The following is a 23,134-nucleotide window of genomic DNA, read 5'->3' on the forward strand; positions in this document are numbered from 1 at the left end:
ATTAATTGATAAACTTGTTGCTATTTAGAAAGAGTATCTGTTGTTTTATCCTCATCCTTGATGTTTAAGACACAGGCCATGTCTAAGGATTCAAAATAAAATTTTATCTAATTGATATGATTAAACCATGGATGAGTGTAAAACTTCTCACTAAACTTTGTAAAATTTCAAATCTGTGTTGCTGTTAGGAAATATTTCTAGAATTTTGAAAACAACTTATGCAATAAAAATAATATAATAAAGAACACCTCACTTTGCTTCAGAAATCCATAATTGGTATGTGAAATAAAGTTGAAATAGTTCACTCAAAAGATTGCTGATTGAATTTTATCTCTAAAAATATCCTATATTTTAAATAGAACTGTATTAATTTGAAGGTCAACTTGGAAGCACATGAATGCACTAAAGCATAAGGTTTTATTTTAAAATGATTAACATCACTTTATTAGCAAACATTCTAAAAAAGTATAAGAATAAATGCCTTCATAATAGGATAGTTTTGTACATTCTCAAGTTTTAAAATATTAGAACATTGTTTGAACACTAGATAATTAATCACTATGGTGTATATATGTGTGTGTGTGCATGTCTGTGATTTAATTCGGTGAGGAATTTGCTTTAGGACCATCTAGGTCTGAATACCCTAAATTTACTTTCAATTAAATTTTGATAAATTTATTTACAACATGATGAATGTTTTTCATAAATTATAAAATTTTCCACTCATTATAAATCTGTCATATTTTATTAGCAAATTGTATACATAGATGAGTGATAAATATTCTTTTGCTGGGAACACAGATGTCAGATATAAATATGGAACAGGATGCACAATAATTATTTTGCTAAAAGAATTCAGGGGCTTACCTGTTTCAGAAACAAACCTTATGTATTCCTACATGTTCATCTATATGTAGATTATGAAGTATAATATGAATTAAAATAAAGATATGCAGCAGAACTATTTTACAATTACAGTTTTTCATATCCCTAAAGAAAATATGATCTAAAGTATGATTTCTTCTTGGAGTAAAGACCTAGGTGCTTTAACATCAGTGTCTACAGTATTTAACCATTTTATTTTCGTGTGTGTCATATGTCTCTCTGTGTGTGTGTGTGTGTATGTGTGTGTGTGTGTGTGTGTATGTATTCATCAATATAAAGATTTATTGGTGTCAATGTAAATATTGGCTTTAATCTCATTTTAGTCAATACCTATAACTTAGGTCAATTAATCTCACTGACTACTTCTGTGTAAGTTAATATTTTCTTTAATGAAATATAAGTTACTTAGATGTATATCTATATGCCTTAGACATTATAATTCATAGCCATCATATTTTAAATAGGTTATATGCACAATAGATTTTGATAAATTAAGTGGAAAAAAGTATGTGTTTTTATATGTACCAAAATGCTATTTCCAACTAAAGACCATTTTCTATATAGGTGTTAAAGGAATCATTGTTTGTTATAGATTATTTATCATAATTCCTTGATGATATATATATATATATATATATATATATATATATATATATATATATATTTTTTTTTTTTTTGAATGTTGGATAGTTGTATTTTCTTTTATTGTTCTTCCTTTAATTCACACATATACATAAAATGCAGGAGTTGGACTTTGGGAAATGTCATTCACAAACATTTCTGGGAGACCAGAAATTAGACTGGTCACAATTAAAAATATTTAATCAATTATAGTCATTCAGTTACCACAAATGGGATTTTCATATTTATGTGTTTTCACTTTCCCTTTGTGTAGATCTGGTGTCTGGGAAATGAAACACGATTCCATATCAACAAAACTGTGGACGCAGCCATTCGGTCGGTAATAATTGGTGGATTATTCCCAGGTATTCAATACCGGGTTGAGTTTTCGGCTAGTACCAGCTCCGGGGTTGGAGTAAAAAGTGAACCACAGCCAATAATAATTGGTGAGTATCGATGTAGGTGCTAAATACTTCAGCATTATTCAACTGACAACAATGTAGATTGGTTTCAGTCTACATCTTAACATATCATATGTTCATATGATATGAACATACCATATGGGCAAATGACTGAGTAGGATTTCCTACAAAATGATATAAGTTCTTGTGCTCTTAAGATGCCCACCAGCCTCTTGAATCTATAATCATTATGAGTTTAAAAGCTGAAAGGTATTTGAAAATTATTTTTAATCACTAGCTTCATTTGTAATTTTGGTGTCACTGAAATATTAAGTAACTGAAAGGAGTGCATCGTGTCTCAAATCTACATGCTTCTTAGCCAGAAAAATGTCAAAAATTAATCAGAACCAGGCCAAAGAAACTTAGTAATCCAAATATACTATCCCAAAGAAATTCGTGTTAAATCTACTTCCATCATTGCATGGAACTCTTCTCTATCAGCATAGATTATATTTGTCTGCTCTTGAAGTGTATATAAATGGGATCATGCAGAATATGATATGTTATGTCTGGTTTCTTTCACGAAGCTTCAGTTTTTTTGATGATTCAACCATGTATGTATTATGCAATTCACATGTTTTGCTGCTGAGCAGGATTCAGTTCTATGAATAAGCTGTATTTTGTTTATCTGCTTTTCTTTTGGGACAATGAACATTTTTCTGTAAGCCTTTACAAGGACACATACTTTCATTTCCTTTGGAGAAACACCTTGGAGAGGAATTTGTGGGTAATAGGGCTTTATAGTTTTGACTTTATAAGAAACTGCTAAACAGTTTCCACAATTTCAAATTTTAAAATTTAATACTCCCAGCAGCAAGGAAAAGGACTGTCAGTTTCTCTGCATTATCACCAACATTTGACGTTGCCAGCCTTTGAAAATTTAGCATTCAAGTGTATGTAAAACAGTAACATCCTTGTGATTTTACCTTGAATTTTTTTAATGATTAATGATCTCAAGCAACTTTATATGTGCTTCCTAGCTGTTTGCAGATTTTGTTTTGTAATTTTGCCAGGTCTTTGCCTCTCTAAACTTGGATTGTTTCTTGCTACTCCTTGGGGAGAGTTGTTTTTAAATTCTAGAGATAGATAGATAGATAGATAGATAGATAGATAGATAGATAGACAGGCAGACACACACACACAAATATATATCTCACAAACATTTTCTCCTAATCCATTACTTTATATTTATTTTCTTAATGTATTTTGATGAACAAAAGTCTTAAATTTTAATGAAGTATAACTTATCATAATATTTTTCATATTTATTGTTCCTAAGAAATTGTGTTCTACTTCTAGATATTGACGACATTATCTCATACTTTTTCTAAAGGCCTTATAATTTTAGCTTTCATACATAGTTCTGTAATTCAATTTAAGGTAATTACATGTGGTTCAAGGATTAATGTTTATGTATGCATATCAAATTGTATAGGCACACTGACAAGACTTGTTTTCCTCCAGTTAACCACATACACATGGATTCATTCCTGGGTTCCTTATGTTTATAATGTTTATATGGTAATTATACTCTCTTGATTACTGTATCTTACAGTAACTCTTGAAATCAGGTAATGTGAATACTGCCCATTATCTTCTGCAGAATTGCTCTGGCTGATAATAGGCCTTCTACCTTTCCATATACTTCTCAAATTAATGTCAATTTCTACAAAAATATGTTGAAAGTGTGATTGAAGTGCAATGAATCTATCCATCAAAATTGGGTAAACATTTTACTTATGATTTTTTCTGTTCAGGACATGATATACTTCTTCATTATAGACATCTTCAATACTGTTTCAGAATATTTTGTAGATTTCTATGTATGAATGGGCTTACATGTTTTGTTAAAATATTTTGTGTGTACTTAAAGATTTTTTTTACTATGATAAATGGATTTTTGAAATTTCCTTTTGTTTTACATTATACATACAGTAAATTTTTATATTGCCATTCTATCTTGTGGCCTTACTAACATCTCTTGTTCATTTTAATAGTTGTGAAATGACTTTTTTGAGTTTATTAAAATGACCATACTTTTTTTCCTGGGTTTTGGTTTATTTTGTTTGGAGGTGGGCGGTGGTTGTTGACATGATCAATTCTAATGAATGGTTTTCAAAGGTAAATCAACTTTGCATTCCTGGGATAAATTCCACTTGGTCAGATTTGTCCTCTATATGGGCGTTTCTAGATGTGATTTACTGACATTTTGTAAAGAATCTTGCACTTAAAATTGATAGGTAGCATTTTTTTCTTCTACAATCGTTGTCAAGTTTTGGAATTAGAGTATCTGGCTTTATAAAATGGGTAGGAAGTATTCCTCCTCTTTATTCCTCTGGAATTTTTGGAGAGTTTTTTCATTATCTCTTCCATTAATATTTGCTAAAAATCACTGATTATATCCATTCCTAGAGGTTTAATTTTGATTTTTTTAAATTCAATGAACATAGATCTATTTAGCATTTTTTTAATTTCTCCTTGTATTGGCTGTGGTAAGTAGATTTTTGGTTGTGGCCCCAAAATGAACTTGTCTAATTCATCTAAGTTATTGAATTTATTATCATGTGGTTGGTTGTATTTCCTTATGATCTTTGCCATGTCTGCAGAATATGTCGTAATTATGTTAGCTTTTCTCCATTGTGACAAATACCTGAGAAAATAAACTTAGAGAAGGAAAGATTTATTTTGACTCATGGTTTCAGGGGTTTCTGTCCAAGATCAGCCAACGCCATTGCTTTGGGCCTGACTTGATCATGGCAAATGGGAATGTCAGAGCAAAGTTACTCATGTTGGCCCAAAAGCAGAGAAAGAGGAAGGGGCTACAGATGGAAGATAGTCTCCAAAGTCCTGTCCTATGGAAGCATTCCTTACAACTAGGCTGTATATCTCACATACATTTTCTCCTAATCCATGACTTCATATTTATTTTCTTAATTTGAAAAGTATATGGAAAGGTAGAAGGCCTATTATCAGCCAAAACAATTTCAACCTCCTCCCTAGAATGCCATCAAATTATTAATTTACCAAGAAGATCAGAGCCTTATGATCTAATCACTTCCCCAAAACCTCACTTCTGAACATTACTGCATTAGGGACCAACACATGAGCCTTTGGGAGACATTCCTGATCCAAAACATAACAGTAGCATCTCTCTTTTTTTCATATATACTGGGAATTTGTATGGACCTTTCTGCCTATTCTTTGTACCCCTTTGTGTCTGCCTCTCTCTCTCTCTCCTCTATCTCTCCCCTCCACACACAGTTATTACTATTAGTCTTTTTAAAATATACTTTTTAGCTGTCGATAGACATTTTAGTTAATTAATTAATCAATTTATTCTTTTATTTATGTATTTATTTATTTACATGCAGTGCCTCCCATATGCTAAGCGAGCACTCTACCACTAAGCTACAATTCCAGACCTTATTCAATCTTCATAATGATTTAGGAATTTTAAGGATATTTTAAAATTACAAACATTTGACTTTTTCGGTTTTGTTTTCTAATTAATTGTTTTTTGCTATTTCATCTTCTTTTATTTTGCTTCTTAAGACCAATAGTTATTTAATTTGGGGGACATTTTTTTTCTGATTTGAATATTTTTCTCATATGAATATTTTAAAGTTTTACTTTATTTTGAAGCACTTCTTCAGCTAAATATTCCCAATTTTGATATATATTGTTTCCATTTATTATGGAGTATATAATTTTTCTTTTTTTATACATTTCTGTTCTTTTTCTGAGGTAATTTGGAAATACATTGCATAATATACAAATGTTTGGGGAATTTTCCATATATATTTTTGTTCACTGATTTCTAATATAATTCCTTTAAGGACAGAGAATGTACTTTGTGTAAATTTAATTTTTTTAAATATAGAGTAATTTTATGGCTCAACACTTAATCTTGTATGTACTTGTATTTCATAAATGTAAAGTAAACTTGGTAGTGTTTTTCTAGTCATTAATGACTTTCTTTTTTTTCTTTGAAATACAAAGAAAGGGTCTGGAAATCTATTATAATTATGGATTTGTGCATTATTTTTCAGCCTACAATTTTGTTTCATGTCTTTATTCCTTTGTTTAAATGATCACATTTTAAGAATGTTAGCTTCTAAATGAACTTATACTTTAGCATTATAAGATTTCCCTCTTCAGTCCTTGCCCCCAAACTTGCTTTGTCTGATACTAATATAGCCATATATATATAGGCAGTGTAGTCTCTTCCAAGTATTTGCAAGATTTGTCTATTTTCCAGTCATTTAGATTAACCTCTCTTTCATTGCATGTAATGTGCACTTCTGTTATTTAATTTACATATTAACAGGTCTCATTATTTATATATTCTGATTATTTTTGCCTATTAATCATGGTGTTCAGATTATCATTAGTGTATTTATTGACACTTTGGGATTTAAAATTATCAACTTGCTATGTGTTATCTGTGTTACTTTCTGCATTCTTTGTACAAACTGAGGAACTTTCAGTTTTATATTTTATCTCCACTAATGGATTTTTAAATATGTTTCTATATTTGTTTTTTGTTGTTGTTATTGTTGTTGTTTTTAGTGCTGATCAAACCCAGGGCCTTTATGTATGCAAGGCAAGCACTCTACCAACTGAGCTATAGCCTCAGCCCCTTCTATATTTGTAATGGCTTCTCTAAGATTTCCTACAAGGATCTGAAGTAAAATTTCATTTCTTTCTCTCATCCTATTTAATTAGCCATACCATTTATTTTTAAATTTGTAATAATTATCATTGTGTAAATTATAGTGCATTATTTTTTTTCTGTAAGGACACAAGCATCTTTCAAATAAATTTAAAATAAGAAAAAAAATTTGGTTACTCCTATGCACTTGATACTCTGCTCCATAAATTTAATCCCTGAGCTTTCCTAGTGACTCCTTGTTGTTAGTTCATGAATGATCTCAGTCAGATCCCCTGTTTCATTCCTGTATCTTAGAGATCACAATAACATTCTTTTTCTTATGTATTTAATCTGGTCTTGTTTGTGATGTTTGCACATGTCCCATGCCTGCTATTTCTTCCTGGGTAGAGGTAAAATTATCCAAGGAGTTATTCACTTAATATATTTTTCTGATATCCAATTTGTATTTCCTTTCTTTTATATTTTTCATTTCCCTCTGATATTTTCTATAGATTCATTCATTATGACTTTATTAACATTTTAAATCTATAACCACATTATAACAACTGCTTTAAAACCCATTTCTCCTGATTTCAATGTCTGTATTGTATCAAGGTATATTTTTATTGAGTATATTTTCTAGTTTTTTACCTTGGGGTATATTTTTCTAATTTGTTGTTATTGTTTGCTTATTTTTGCATGTCTGGTAATATTTATTCTATACTGATTATTGCTGATGACATTATAAAAATTGTATTATCTGTTAAAGTATGTTAATTTTGTTCTAGAATACAGTCTAGGTAAATACCTAGAATTTTTCTTTTTTTAAAATTATGTCAGTATGGAATTGTTCATGTATTCCCCTTATTCATAGGGCAAAATCTTGGTTTGATATTTACTTTGGAGGCATGGCCCTCCTAGGATTTCAATGAAAAGTGTAATATATTTATCTGATCTCCCTAACTTGATGAAATTTAAACTTCAATCACTAAGTTATTTTTAATAGCTATCAGATGAAACCCCTCTTCAGTCTTTCATCTTTCTAGTTTTTGATTTTCATGAGATCCTTACAATCTTATTCCTACATGCATAATTCAGGATTCACCCTAAGATTTGGGGGTGGGGATCATTTGGAGATTTGGGAATTCACTATCCACTGCTTTCTTTTGCTCATAGTTTTCCCCTTAATTTTCAGTAAGTATTGCAGTCCTGAACTCTACCTTCTGGCTCATCATACCATTAAGAATGTGACTTTTGAGACTGGGCTCTGGCTTCCCTATATTGCATGAGCTAAGTATATCTCTAAGGTGGAGGGGGCTTATCAACACATATTTCCTCTAATAGGGCTTTTTTATTTCTAGAGTCAAATCTCTATCAATTAGCTCTGTTCTAATTGCTTGGCAGGGCCATTGATTCTTTAAAAAGTATTCAAAATATTTTTCCCAGAATTTATATATTTTCAAAATATCTGTCATGCATTTGTATAAGCCAGTTAGCTTTTAGATTCCATGACCAAAGTACCTGACAGGAACAACTTTGAGGAGGGAAAGTTTATTTTGGACTAATGGTTTCATAGATTTAGTTCATGGTTGTCCAACTGCATTGCTCTGGGCCTGAAGTGAGGCAGATAATTATGGCAGAAGGGCCTACTAGAGGAAAAGTTTCATCTTATGGCAGGAAGGAAGCAGAGAGCAAAAGAGAGGAGAAAAAGACATGGACAGATATAGTCCAGACCACGCCCACATTGTCCTATTTTCTCCAGCCCTGCCCCACCTGCCTACAGTTAATACAGCAGTCTGTTCAATTTATTAATCTATCAAGTGCATTAATCCACTGATGAGGGTACAGCTTGCATAATCTAATCATTTCACCTTCTGAGCACTCGTGCATTGCCTATCACATGACATCTTTGGGAGAGCTTTTAAGATCCAAACCATAACACCAATCCCATTATTCTCAGTTTATTTTTTGAAGTAGCATATAGAGGCTATATTGCTATTGACTAGATAATTATTTCTACTGAAAAGTATTTAATATGTATATATTTAAACTCAGTCATAATGTTGAAACATTTAGATTACCTGAGTTTTCTCTGTTTTATACATTAATAACTTTGAAGAGAGAAAGTTAAAGTATTACCTTTTCTTTAAATTGCCTTCCCTTTCTTAATTAGTTGTAAAAACTGAATTAATTTCTTAACCGGAGGGAAACCTACAATCTTACCCTTCTGAGATTTTTCTAAAATAAATTGGAATAAGAAAGAAATACAGGTATACCCAAAAGGATTTAACTGATACATAGATACATATATAATAATATATATGTATATAATAATATATATATACACACATATGTACATATTTATTTCTCTTACAGTATTTAGAAATATGCCATTAATTGTTTCCCTAAAAACTATATATGAAGCAGGTTTAAATGCAATAGTTCACTGTGAGTGCCCCTAGATAAGTAAGAAACTTATTTTTTGTGTCTCTCTAATATATATATAAAACTATATATATATATAGTTTTATAGTAACATAAATTAATAAAGTCAATTTATGTATGTATATATATGTATATATAATGGATTTATTAAATATAATTATTATAACTTGAAGATAAGTAAGATTACCAAACAACTATATTTGCATTTCATGTTTTATTTTTCTATACTTTAGAAATAAGTATATTTCTTAAGGAAGGGCATTTTCATCTTTTCCTAGTGACTGTTTGATTCCCAATATATTGGAGAACTATGGCTCTTGGAGGCAAAGAAAAAATAACAAATATAAAATATAACCAATCCCATGACATGACAATCAAAGTAATGTGCTGAACAGTTTTATAGTAACATAAACTAATTAAGTGAATTTAGATTATTTTAAATCAAAAAGTTTCATTAGCTTTTTAATCATTTACAAGAGACAGAGTCTCCGAATGAATAATGAGTATTTTAAAACAATTTTAGAGTACCATAGAAAGATTCAAATTTTCCTATGAAATTAAAAATATCTAGTAAATTATTTTCCTATCTTCTCTTCAGATAATTAGAATATTTTGTGATTGAGGGGTAATGATAGAAGGTAGAATTATAGTAAATGAGTAGATGCATGTGCACACACACATACATACACAAGCTGAATTCAGCCCCCAAAAGTCTATTTGTCTGAAGAGATTTATTTCTTTTTAATATCTACTGTTGTAGTGAGAAACCTCCTAATTGTTTCTTTAATCATCATCCATATCTACCTTCACATCTTGTCTGATAACATTATCTACACAACTCTTATTCCTAGTTGAATAGTGATGGCTAATCTCCTTTCTGTTTCAATTCATGCTCTCCTTATTGCTAATTTAATACTGGATACAGCATTGAAGAGACTCAAGCTCTCTCTCGTTTCCCCTTTGCTTTAATTAAATTGCATATTGTCATTTGATGTAATTTCTAGTTCCTCATTTTACATTTGTCCTATGCCAGACCAAATGTACTGTTTTATCTCTACCCTCTCAGTTTTCTTCATTTCAAAAGATTCCATAAGGAGACCATTAATTAGAATATTGAAAAATATAATGTATGACCTAATGCAAGCTTAAAACCAGTGTTATTCTTTTTTCTACAGTTTTCCATGGGAAAGGGACTTTTATATGAAAGTGTCCATAAGCCCATATCATTCGTAAAACTTACAGGCACAAAAATGCAACACCATTTGTTCACATACATAACTATCAAGCAATATGTCATGTAAAAATTTTACATTGATTTACAGTTTTCAGGAGTCTTGATTAGTAATATATCTATTGTCTCTCTAATCATTTGGCCTTTTCATGCTTACATTACATAGTTGGTAATAATATGTGGAACAGCTGCAAACTTTCACAGTAATAGGTACAATCAAATCTGATGTGTCTAAATAATTTTTAGTCCAACAAATTAGTTTTGTTCTTCATTACTCTCCAATGGGAGGGAGACATTAGATTTCATTATATTTTTTTGTCTGCAGGAACAATGGAGCATTACAGGTCACACACATCCTTGTCTGTGCTCTAATTAGTCCAACTGATAACATTATTTCAAAAATGCTAGGAACATTAAAAAATAGTAACACACCTTGGCAAAATAAGTATTGTACCATACTAAATAATATTCTATGGACTCTTTATAAAAATGAAGGGAAATTTTTCTTTTCTCTTTGCACTAGAAGGTATTTATTTTCTTTTAGGTAACTGTTAATAGTTAAGAAAATCAACAAATCTAGTACTGAAAATGCAAGCTATTTTAAGTAAACTTTTAATTGTATTTATATGTATGATTTTTTATGGGTAAACTTATTGGAGGAAAAAGTAGCCTTATTACCTAAGTGAGTCTGGTTTTAAATGTGGAAATTAATACAAAATAACTTTGGGGAATAAAATATAAGTATGTATAAGGAAATATAAGGAGCTTCATTAAGCCTTCATTTTGCTTGTATTCACAAAATAAAAGGTCTTTATAGCCTTACTTATAGTCTAGTCTAAGACAGGTCCTCAAAATGGAAAATGGGGTTTCAGGGTCCCATATAGTGTTCCAGGAACCTTGTATCCCTCCAAACTTAGCCCTATTATCTCTTAGAGATTCAGCATCCTCCAATAGACCCTTTGTCTCTGTCTAACAAGAAAGGAAACAAAAAGAGTGTAAAGTATTGTTACAGAAAATAATGGGTTAGGGCCCAAGATGTTGTGCATCATTTGTACCTACACACTATTACTTAACATTCAGTTACTTTGTTGTATTCAACTCCATGTGAGTCTGAGAGATAAAAGTTAATTTTCTGCCCCAGGAGAAAGGGGGAAGAGTGTGGTAAACTAGTCATTTACAGTTTGACTTATATTTCATTCCGAAAAATTATTTGTATTAAAAGTAGTAAATCTATTTATCAAATCTAGATAATTCATAATGACATGAATTTAACAGAAATGCTCTTAAAGTAAAACTCTTACCATTATGTGAGTCATAATTTTCAGTGAAAAAGATACTGTGCATCTATTAACCTCTTTATATGTATCATCTCCTTGATTCTTCCCCAAATGAATGAAGTAGACAATGTTGTTGCTGACTAACTCAAACAGAGACTTAAGATTAGTTATCTTACATAAGTTCATTGCTTACCTAGCTAGTTAAGTGACAGAGATGGTACTCCAATCCAGGACTTCAAGGACCATGCTCTTTATAATAGTTACATTGCCATAAGGTAATGACAGTCCTACACATTCTTTTCATGTAATAAACTGAAATGTGCCATATATTTTGCTTGCAATTCAATTGTTGAAGGTCTTTGATTAGATACTCACTAGATGTGATATTTACTTTACAAATCACTTAATTCCCAAGGTCTGAATTTCTTTATTTGTTAAATAAGTATCTGAATGTTCACTCTCTCGTGATGTTTTGATTCCATGAGTTTAAAACTTATTAAAAATATAGACTGAAATTTTCTTAATTTTTTTGAGAGTTCTAAATTTTCAAAACATGACCACCTCCAGAATAATCTTTGTCTAGATTTACATGTATGTATATATATGTGTATATATATATATATATATATATATATATATATATATATAATTTTAGTTATGAAGATCTTAAAATTATTTTAAAGTTGTTTCTCATATTTGATATTTAATCATTGTTAAATTAGTCAAATACATGAGATTTACCTTTTCATTAGGTTTTAATTATACATGCTGATCTCTACAAAAAGACATTTTTATGATTATAATGATTTTATATAGCAAATTTTCTTTGAGAAAGTTAAAGCATAGGTGTTCAAAAGAAAAGGGTAACATGAAATTATATAGTTTTGTATACCAGGAACATTTGAATATAAACAAATACATGGCCAAAAATCAATTGGTAAATACCTGTGTTAAATGCTGTAGTTGCTTACTTTTCTGAGAACTATTTTTAAAAATATTTTTGCTTAACTCAAAAAAAATTACTGTTGTTTAAGTTCCCAGTACTTGTGTGAGTCCTTATTTATAAGGATATAGATCAAGAAGTAGTTCAGAATTTTAGCAAACCAAAACAAACAAACAAAAAAAAAAGAGAGCAATATTCTTAGTCATGGTTTTAAGGATATGTCTCAATTCTTCTTTTTAAACATGCAACATATGTATGTTGATGATTGTCACAATTGCAGGACAGAACAAATACTACTTGAGCTTACAGGGATTTTCTGTGCCTTTGATGCACCCCACATGTAGTCTGCATTTATTTTTGTCTTCATATTTACTGACACTGTTGTTTCTTCTATAGGAAAAAGGAATAAAGTTGTCATTACTGAAAACAATAACAGCATAACTGAACAAATCACTGATGTTGTGAAGCAACCGGCTTTTATAGCTGGTATTGGTGGTGCCTGCTGGGTAATTTTGATGGGCTTTAGCATCTGGTTGTATTGGCGAAGAAAGAAGAGAAAGGGCCTCAGTAATTATGCTGGTAAGAAACTATTTACAGTTAAGAAAACCTCTTATCTTTAAGAATGTAATGAAAATAAAGAAAAAAAAGTATATGAAAGAACAAATGAATAATTTGGGCTTGTTTTAAAATCTTGCTCTGTAAAATGCGATGATAAACAACCTACTTTCACATACTTCTCTTGACCATATCACTTTATGACTTTAGGCAATCTTTTTGCTTGTATCTCCAGTGAAGCATAACAAGAGTGCACAGTGATAAAATGTTCAGCTGCTTTTCTCAATTAGTTCTTCAAAACCACACGCAAATACTTTGAACACTATTAAGACATTCTTTGAAAAATCTGTTTAGGCAACAGCATTACTAAAACACAAAAGGAAGATAAAGGAGAGATTTGGAATCTAGCTTGTAGTATGTCAGGATGCAGATTGCAATAGGAAATGTCCCAGAAGGAAAATACAAACAAGCAAAAATCTCACCAATATTAATAAAACTGATGAGGCATGAGTGGAGTGATTTACTCTTCACTTAAATGGTGTAGTCTATTTCAGTGTGAACTGCAGCCTTTTAGAAGGAAAAAAAATAGGAGAGAGGAGCAAAAGGAAAAGGGAAAGAAGCAGATCAGCAGACCAAAATTAAACAAAAAACCTTGGATGTTCTATTTTTTTAAAATAAATTGTTTTTGAATCCTAGACAGAGTATTAAGGACATTAGATATTATGACCTTCAAATTATCTCCAAAGGAGGGAGGGATAAAACAGGTGATAGAGAGAAAGAGATAAAAATCATAAATTGGGTAAATGAGAGAAGATATTCAATGCTGAAGTTATGTTCAATTACATTTTGATCATAATTTACATTAAATATTATCTCTAACAGCAACAATTCATCTGAAACTGACAATATTTCATACTTTCTAGAATTTGTAAGTGGACCTATTTAAAATAATATCATCCTACAGACATTTAAACAGTTTCTGAGACATTATATTCAGTCTTCCATTTTTAATAATCAGCAAAGGATCTGTCAAAATAAAATATTATTAAGACATTTGTTTTTTAACAAAACATTAAAAATAGAAGATTTAATATAATGAAATACAATATGTACATAGTGAAAAATATACGACATACCACCCATTCAGTTGTATTGCATGTGTTATTTGACAGCATTAAACATAATAATCTAGTTGTGATATTGTGACTTATGTCTGCATCTTGTGAAGATTAAATTTATTAGTTATTGGTCAAAATAAATTCCAGGAGTAGAAAAAGGAGTATGGCAAATCCATTGAACAGAGGTTTCCATGTGTTTGACATTCTGCCATTCTCAGTTCTCAGTGGTTCTTGGCTGCCCAATTTCTTATGTTCTATCATCCAAGTGTTAAACCACTGCACCAATTAGAGATTCTTCCCAGAGAGGTGTGCTCAGAACTAACTGCTGAGTATAGAGTCTTGGACATTGAAAAAACTAAACAGATACATGAGGTGGGAGGGAAAGGGAGAAGAAAAGGAAATTGCATGGTAATGGAGGGAGACCCTCATTGTTATACAAAATTACATATAAGAGGTTGTGAGGGGAATGGGAAAATTAACAAGGAGAGAAATGAATTATAGTAAATGGGGTAGGGAGAGAAGATGGGAGGGGAGGGGAGGGGGGATAGTAGAGGATAGGAAAGGTAGCAGAATACAACAATCACTAATAGGGCATTATGTAAAAATGTGGATGTGTAACCTATGTGATTCTGCAATCTGTATTTGGGGTAAAATTGGGAGTTCATAACCATCTTGAATCTAATGTATGAAATATGATATGTCAAGAGCTTTATAATGTTTTGAACAACCAATAAAAAAACTCTCATATACTTTCTTGTTTTGCATTCTAGCCCCTTGCCTTCACCCATGAATGTATTGCCCGTCAGCCTTTCTTTAATCAGTTACTATGTAATATTTTATCTCTGTGAGACATACATATAAATGATTTTAAAAAATAAGGAAGAATTGATTTAATTCAAGGAAAATTTTTTGTTTATCCCTTCACTTGACTTTAGAGATAATAAAAATGAACTATGCAAGTCACTTCAGTGCAGCGTTCTAAAATATCCATATTTGGAATGGTGCATTTTTAAACTTCATACTTCTTCATTCATTCATGACTTACAAATGAAATAGCTCTCATAGTTGGTAGGTTTGCACTTTTAGTACAATCACATTAAGCTGACTTTCTTTTTCTTCTACTACTTCTTTTTTTTTTTTAACAGCCATTCTTTGCAAAACCTATGCACTTAATTTGAAAATATCTGTTGGTCTTTGAGCTTGACAAGAATAGTACATTTCCCATTATCATTTCTCATTGTGATTGATATCCATCTGCTTGTAGAAAACTGCTAACTCGGAATGTGCTATGCCCTTCAAATATTTTGGAAGAAGGCCAAGCCAGAGAAAAGCCTTTCAAAACTTTTATACTTAATTGATAGATGGCTTACTCTCAGAATGGATTTCCCTTCAGCTAGTAATTTGCCTTCTAGCAACTGCTGCTCCAGATGAGAAGCAAATGAAAATTTGCCAAACCACAGATACCTAGCATTACATGTCTGATTTGTGATATTTTCTACATATTTTCCTCCAAAAATAACCTGTCTTCCACCTTTTTAAGTTTTCACATTCTCATCCTTTTATAACTTAAAGAACAAGGGATTTTGAATGAGTAATAGAATATGTATTTATCTTTTGTTTCTATTTTTGACATTTCATGTATGAGCTAATAATCATACATGAAAGAGCAGAGAGATTTCATAAGGGCTTTTTACCTCGAAGGTCTTATAACAATTATTTTAAAAATTCTTGTGTTGGCCTTGCTTATATTTTGGTTTTCATACAGATTTCTTAGTAAGTCTTATAATTTTATAGTATAAAAACTGTGGAAGGTAATCAGAAGGAAGGAAAGGAAAGGGATATCAAAAAAATAGAGAAGAGACCCAGAAGACTAGAGCAAGGGAATATGGAGAGAGGAGAGAGGAGAGAGGTAAAGATGATAGGTTTGAAGGAATGGAGCAGACCAAATTGTGAGCAGACCAAGTTGTGCATGTATAAATATATCACAATGAATTCCATTATTATGTAAAACTATAATATACCAATAGAAAAGTGAAAACTAAACCAAATAGAATTCAAGCAATGTGACTTGATTTGCAAAATGTGGTCTGAAGTGTATATGTACTTTTTCACTACCTGGTAATATGTATGTAGTCTCAAATCTATATTTACAGTCTCTAATTGTTGATTTATGATAAAACACTTTTTTTGTACAATCAGGTTCCACTTTGAGTCAATATTTAAATTATTTTATAGCACAATTATTTCAAAATTCAGTTGTGGTCATAATTAAATATTTGGTGGAATTTTCCTACATTAGAAAACATATTTTCAATGCAGCTGGATTGACTGTAAGATTGTAGACCAGGCTAAATTTTTTCTCAGACCTCCTTTTTCCTACTTCTTCATTTCTGTTTATCCACTAGAGGAAGGAAAAAGAAGATGTTAAATAGTGTAAGTGCAGAATTGCTTTACAAGGTGTGATCCAAACTCTGGGTAGGATGCCTTAGCTAACTCTATGTAGGCCAAACATTACCCATTGACTCATACTATAGCTCCTTTGGAACTTGCCATTATTACAGAAAATTATACTTGAAGACTTAGAAAAGAAACAACAACAACAACAAAAACTGCTCATCACTGTTAATACTTTCTTTTAGGTGTCAGCAGGTGTAACAGATGTGTCAGAGAACAGTAATGGATTAAATTTTAGATTAAATATCAAGAATCTAATGTATATCTATATATTCATATCATCTGGGAGGAAAATCTGGCCTAAACATGTTTTGCCTCTTCACATAGGAGAAAGTCGAGGATCCTCTGAGACAATGTTACACATCAACTTATAATTTTATATCTGCATATTAATCACTTACTTAAACTCTTCAGATATAAATACACATCTCAGGTTTTGACCCATAGCAATAAGGGCAGCTGCAAGAGCTAAAAGCATCTCTGTGTATCATATCCTAAATAAAATAATATCATACTTCTATAAGCAACATGAAGCGCCATCTACCTTAATTTTCACTGAGCACTATCAATCTCCATATCACTGCCAATGGGGGTCCTGTTTGCTCAACATATTCAGTCCTTAAACTATTATAAACAATAAAAAAAAGTTGTAGAAATTTAGATAGAAAATATTAAGTGGTTTTGAATTTGAAGTAAATATTTGGTAATATCTGTAATAATTTTTGACAATAGAAAAAAGGACAATGTAAGTTTGGAAAAAATCTACATAGCTTTGATAAGGTTCATATAAATATATCAGTATAAATGTATATAACTGTATTATAATCTTTATGATAAATGCACAGTATTTTTCAAACTTCTGCTATCCATTTTTCTATTTGTGATTACTGAAGTCATCAAATATTAATGAAAATAAATGTAATTTTCCAGAAGTATAAAGGGTAAGTTATGTTTTCTGAATATTATCTCTGAGGTTAACATTTTATGAAACTCAGTAAATATAAACAATTCATGAGTGAGAAATTTTGAAAATGCTAAACACCTCACACATAGGTTTTATAACTGGTGGTGAAATAAGTTACTTGACAGTACTCTCCAAAAGCAGCTAAAAGATTTGATGGAATTTTTATACTCTGATTATCTGGGGTGAGTTAATGCTTATTAAAAAGGATTAATATGCTTTCATATTTGCCAAATAAGCATATCAGGAAAGAGAATGAGAATTGGCTGCAAGAATTTGGAGTAGGAAAATGTGAACTACTAGAGATATGCACTTTGAAAGCTACATTACCTCAAAATGCCAATTTACCACATAGTTACATTTTCCTCCCAGTTCTGGCAGACATGTAGTATTAATCCTGTCAGATAGTAGTAGACTTACTTTGTATATGATATAGCTTTGAAAAATCCCACTGGTATGTGGGAGAAATTTCTGGAAACATTATTAGTATTCAGTTCGTTTTTGGTCAAAATTTCTATATGTTATGCCTTGTAAGCTTTTAATTTGAGGTTCCACACAAACTTCTGATTAAGAGCTTGTAATAATTAAGTTACTCCAAATTTATTTCTGATGAGCACAAAGTTACTGCACTGTGATTTCAAAATTATAAAAAAATAACAAGAAAAAGATTATTCACCATCGATCTATCACCCCCTCACCCTACTTTCTTTCACCTTCAAGTTAAACTTTTCTTATAAATGAGGACTACCTCAAAATAGCTTGTAGTATGCAATGGCATTTATTTTTATGTTACACATGCCCGTACACACACACACACACACACACACACACACATACTTGCACGTTTACATACACACAAACATTCATCAAAATGCTATATATTATTTCCATTTTAGAAGTTTTAGTTTTTCATTCTATTTTGTAGTCTCCTTTGATGGCCTATTAGACTAAGTTACTCTTGTTCTACTTTTCAAAATGAAATTAATCTAAATATTTTGAAGCAAAACATTAAAAAAAAGAAGTGTGAAAAGATGTCCCCTTTCTTCCCTCACTTTAAAAACACAGCTAACCAGTGTCTGTAAGAGAAAATATGTGTGTGTGTTCTCTTCCTCCTCCTACTCTACTTTCCTTCTTCCTCTTTTCCTCGTCTGCCTCCTTCTTCTGTGACAGAAAAATGCAAAATGAAAGATTCCTGTGTATACTAAATTTTATGGAGTCCATTTTAAGTTATTCAGGTATTCACGTAATGTTCTGTGAAGTTTTTCCTATGTTAGCGGGCATGCAGAGATAGAGATGAATGATATTATAGAATATTTGACAAACTATTAGCAGTCTAGAATCCTTTGAGAAACACGTGTTAATGACGACTAGGACACAAATAAAATGGATATGTCCTGAATACTGAATGTGAAATGCTTTGAAATTAATTATTTTGCTTCCAAATTTAGCTCTCAACTGGCAGATATGGACCATCCCATGTGGTCTATATTCTAGCACATCTGCAAATTAACCTTAATAAATGATATATTTTGATAGAATTTTGAGTGTTATGTCATACTACTTTAAACTTCACATTTGATGAAAATATGCCATTGGTTATCTCATAGAGTTAAGTACAACGCAATTTTTGTGACTCAGCTTCAGCTTCTTTTCTTTTCTTTGCTATACTTTATTCCTGTGGCAGTATCAGAAATTTTGGATGATGAAATAAAAGTCATCTAAATTAGGGAGAACTATGTGGCATCTCACATATCTCTTAAACAGCACATTTTTGAGATGCAGCCCATCAGAACCTGCTTATTTGCGTATTTGCAATGATGTTCACAGCATTATCTTAACTCCCTTTTGGCAGAGTAAAACAATCACTTGATATTCCATTAAAATGCCACATAACTGGAAAGTCACATCAGATGGAAAGCTAATTAGCTGTACCACTTTCACATTGTGAAAATGAATTTTTACATGTGTGTGTCCTAATCAGGCCTTTATTGAATACCTCTAGTGCTCAATTTTTTTTTGCATTAATTGTTTCAGATTAATTCTATTGTGTTCAAAGCAATTAATAAGAGGCACAATGTGATACAGTTGCACTGCTGATTCATGACTCCAAGCCCTGAAGTCACTCTGTAGTGATCAGTATTTTTTCATCATCTCTGCAGAGCTATCTACTGCCAATTCTGGGCAGATGTTAAGGTTTTGTCAGGATTGCTTTACAATGCATTTGAGGTGTTACCTGAAAAAATGATAAGGTTGTATATTTCAGATCCCAGTTTGAAGGCCCTTATTTATTTTACTGTCTTGAAATCCTGATGGACCCTTGGAATTATGTTCATATTGCCTGGTAGTGTCATGAAAAGTAATGTTACTAGATGACCTTTCATATGGGCCTAGGAAACAGTGCTTGGAAACTTACAAAATTTAAAGAGTTATCATATTTAATAGCTCAAACTTGAAAAGCAGAAGAATTTTGGAGAACCATTTAAATGAAAAAGTATCCAAACAATTTGTCTATCTTAAGTGGAAATATGCTTGGTTACTTGAAATATGAATTCTTTCATTAAAATTTTAGTAAATTTCACTTTTAGTCACCAAGCAACAATTTTTAATAGACATAATTATCCTGTTCCAAAGATAAGATGTATTGTTTTCACAACTGTGAAAAATGGTATTTTTCTTTCATTCCCAGGGATTGATTTAACTGACCCTTGCTGTTTGTTTTGTTTTGATTTGATTTTAGAATTTCAAGTTTATTGCAATTTTGTAATCTGTAAGTTTCTTAACAAATACCTTGTCCATAATTTTCTAGTTAAATAATTTAGTGGCAAAACTTGATACAAACTAGTGTGAAGCTATTTTAGACTTTATAATCATTCATATTCAGTTTTCATTGGACAAATATTACATAAATTTGAGTGCAATTTGCTACTTCAAACATTATAGTATGAAAAGTATATTACCTTTCTCGGGTATGAATCATTTTGAAGTCTAAATACATTTGGCTTCAACAGTTTGGGATAAGGTGATGGCCCACAACTGATATTTACATTCTTTGGCTGTTCCTGGAAGTCCACTTGCTCAATGTTAGCTTTGTGGAGTGGAAGACATTGAGTGGAGGGAGTGGCTTCATTGACCTTGGTTCTATTAGATACTAGTGGACATTGTTAATAAGTCACACAGTTTTGTAGAAAATTTTAACTTGTGATCATTACATATAATTGGAGTCTATTTAGTATAAATTGGTTAAATTTTTATTTTCATGAATATGCTATTCTCTATTAGTTACAGTTTACATCTACTGTAATTATACCTATTCAATTCATAATAACTATTAGCATACTTAAAAGGATCTGTGATGATAAGCAATGTGTAATAACAGTTACCTGTTTTTCTTATCTTGTTGGAAAGACATTACCTGTTAAAACTCTCCTGTTTCAATTTCTAGTATATATTTTGCTTTATGCCTTCTAATTAAGACAGTTTTATGTTATTATTAGCAGTTTTATTTGATAACTCTTCATTAATGCTGTGTCAATCAGCCAGGATTACTAGGTCCACCACTTATAATAGTGTTTGATGTTTAAATCCAAATTGTCACTTTTATTTATCCATACTTTTGACTTGAAGAAACTTGAAATATTCTATTAAAGTTGGAGCAAGTGATAACTTTGCCCTGAGCCAAACCACTGTTTTTTACTATCTGCACAATTATGTTAATTATATTTTGTTAAAATTCCCATAGGCTTAGTTCTAAACTGAGGTCCAATATGAGTTGTTATTAATTGTAATTAATATTGACAACTTGTGTGTGTACATGCCTTTCTGTTTTTTTGTGTTTTTTTTTACAGTTACATATCAAAGAGGAGATGGAGGAATAATGAGCAATGGAAGGTATGCTAAGGAGATTCTTTATTAGTATTTTTAATCAGGACTAGAAAAACTCTGTAGTAAGAAGCTATTATTGTGATAAATGATCACTTATAAGTCTGAGAATTCTAGGAGGAGTTAAATGGCTTACTACTAGGTTTAATGATCTATCTGTTGTGCACTTTAGAGGAATCAAGTCCAGATGTTTCATATCTCCCAGATGCCCCTGAAGAAATTAGTGGTAAATATCACAAGGAATGTGTTCATTTGTTAGCAGGATGTTTATTGCATTAATTAGACATTAGCAAATGAAGTTGCTGTTGTTTAAGACTCCTTATTGGCTCACACTAAATTGCTGTGAGTGAACAATTACATATAATCGATCAGAAAGTAAATGATTCATGGATGATGAATAGGCTGTAGATTGATAGGACTGGATTCCACAACTTTGGATACTCAATTGAAATTGATAAAAGCTGATAACAAACCCATATATCCTCATCTATTTTCCCTTTGCCAATATGGAGATTGTAATTAGGCTCTGGTAATAACTTCCAATCTCCCATTTAATCAATATTTTAGCAAAAAGAGATTAAGTCTAATGAGAACTAGTGGATGTAGCAAGGAAGCAGTTGAATCTTCTTATTGCAGTTCCCATAGAAACACATGTTTCTCTTAGGTATTATACCAGAAGGGGTCTATCAACAACAACAACAAAAAGGTACAATTATTATAGATGTTCTATTTCTTTGTAAATATGTTAATAACTTGGAAAGGAATCAAAATCCCATTTTAACATTAAAGAACGGAATTCTTTATTAAATATGATGTGAAGGAAATTTTCCTTGTAGACTATACTCACATGCTGGAGCAGATCACAGGTGTCTTTTATTGCCTTCAGAAAAACACTTAATAGCCCCCTGATATTTTTCCATTTAAAGAACTTGGAAATGTGCTATTGATGGAACAGTATAAGTACTGTTCATTAATTTCTTTCAAGTTCTTCGCCTCTAAATCAAACATGAAGGCTCACAATAAGGGTGACAGGTTAGAGAGGACAGATTCATGTTGGGACTGCAGTTACTGGGAACAAAATAACCCAAAGTCCTGGAAATGGCTAATACCAAGAAGCCATTCTGAAAGATTGTTCCCTTGAGGTGTCAATTTATCATCAAACCTCATGTGGGGTTACTACTATGGCCAATTCCCACCAATTTCAGGGCAGAAGTCTGATTTCTTGTGGAGTTTGACAGGATCCCAGGCAAAGAGACTTCTTCCACTGACAGGGTTGATCAATACATAGCCTTAATGAATTGCCAAAGTTCTTTAATTTTGAGAGCCTACACATTTTAATTCTAAATTCAATTAAAATCTTCTTAAATTCCTTAATCCTTTCTAGTGCATGAGACAGGCATCAAAATCTTTCATTGAGCTCCATAGTCTGATTTCCTTTTCATTTCTGTTGTAGCCGCCCAGGCCTTCTAAATGCGGGTGATCCCAGCTATCCATGGCTTGATGATTCATGGCCAGCCACAACCTTGCCAGTGAACAACAGCAATAGTGGCCCAAATGAAATTGGAAATTTTGGGCGTGGAGGTAAGTTGTATTTTTTGAAATAATGTTGTTTTTAATTTTGTTTTTGATTCTGTTTTCATTTTCCAGATATTT

At 31.3% G+C, this 23,134-nt stretch overlaps 1 protein-coding gene across 1 annotated transcript in view; it reads left to right on the forward strand.

The window, feature by feature from the left end:
- LOC143640222 (roundabout homolog 2-like) overlaps positions 1–23,134 on the forward strand; it is a 144,620-nt gene that overhangs the window by 76,391 nt on the left and 45,095 nt on the right. The window contains 4 exon segments of the mRNA XM_077108109.1: positions 1,781–1,952; positions 12,911–13,093; positions 21,448–21,490; positions 22,935–23,060. Coding sequence (XP_076964224.1) covers positions 1,781–1,952; positions 12,911–13,093; positions 21,448–21,490; positions 22,935–23,060 — 524 coding nt within the window.

Source organism: Callospermophilus lateralis, unplaced genomic scaffold (assembly GCF_048772815.1).
Source record: "Callospermophilus lateralis isolate mCalLat2 unplaced genomic scaffold, mCalLat2.hap1 Scaffold_138, whole genome shotgun sequence".
Taxonomy (NCBI): Eukaryota; Metazoa; Chordata; class Mammalia; order Rodentia; family Sciuridae; genus Callospermophilus; species Callospermophilus lateralis.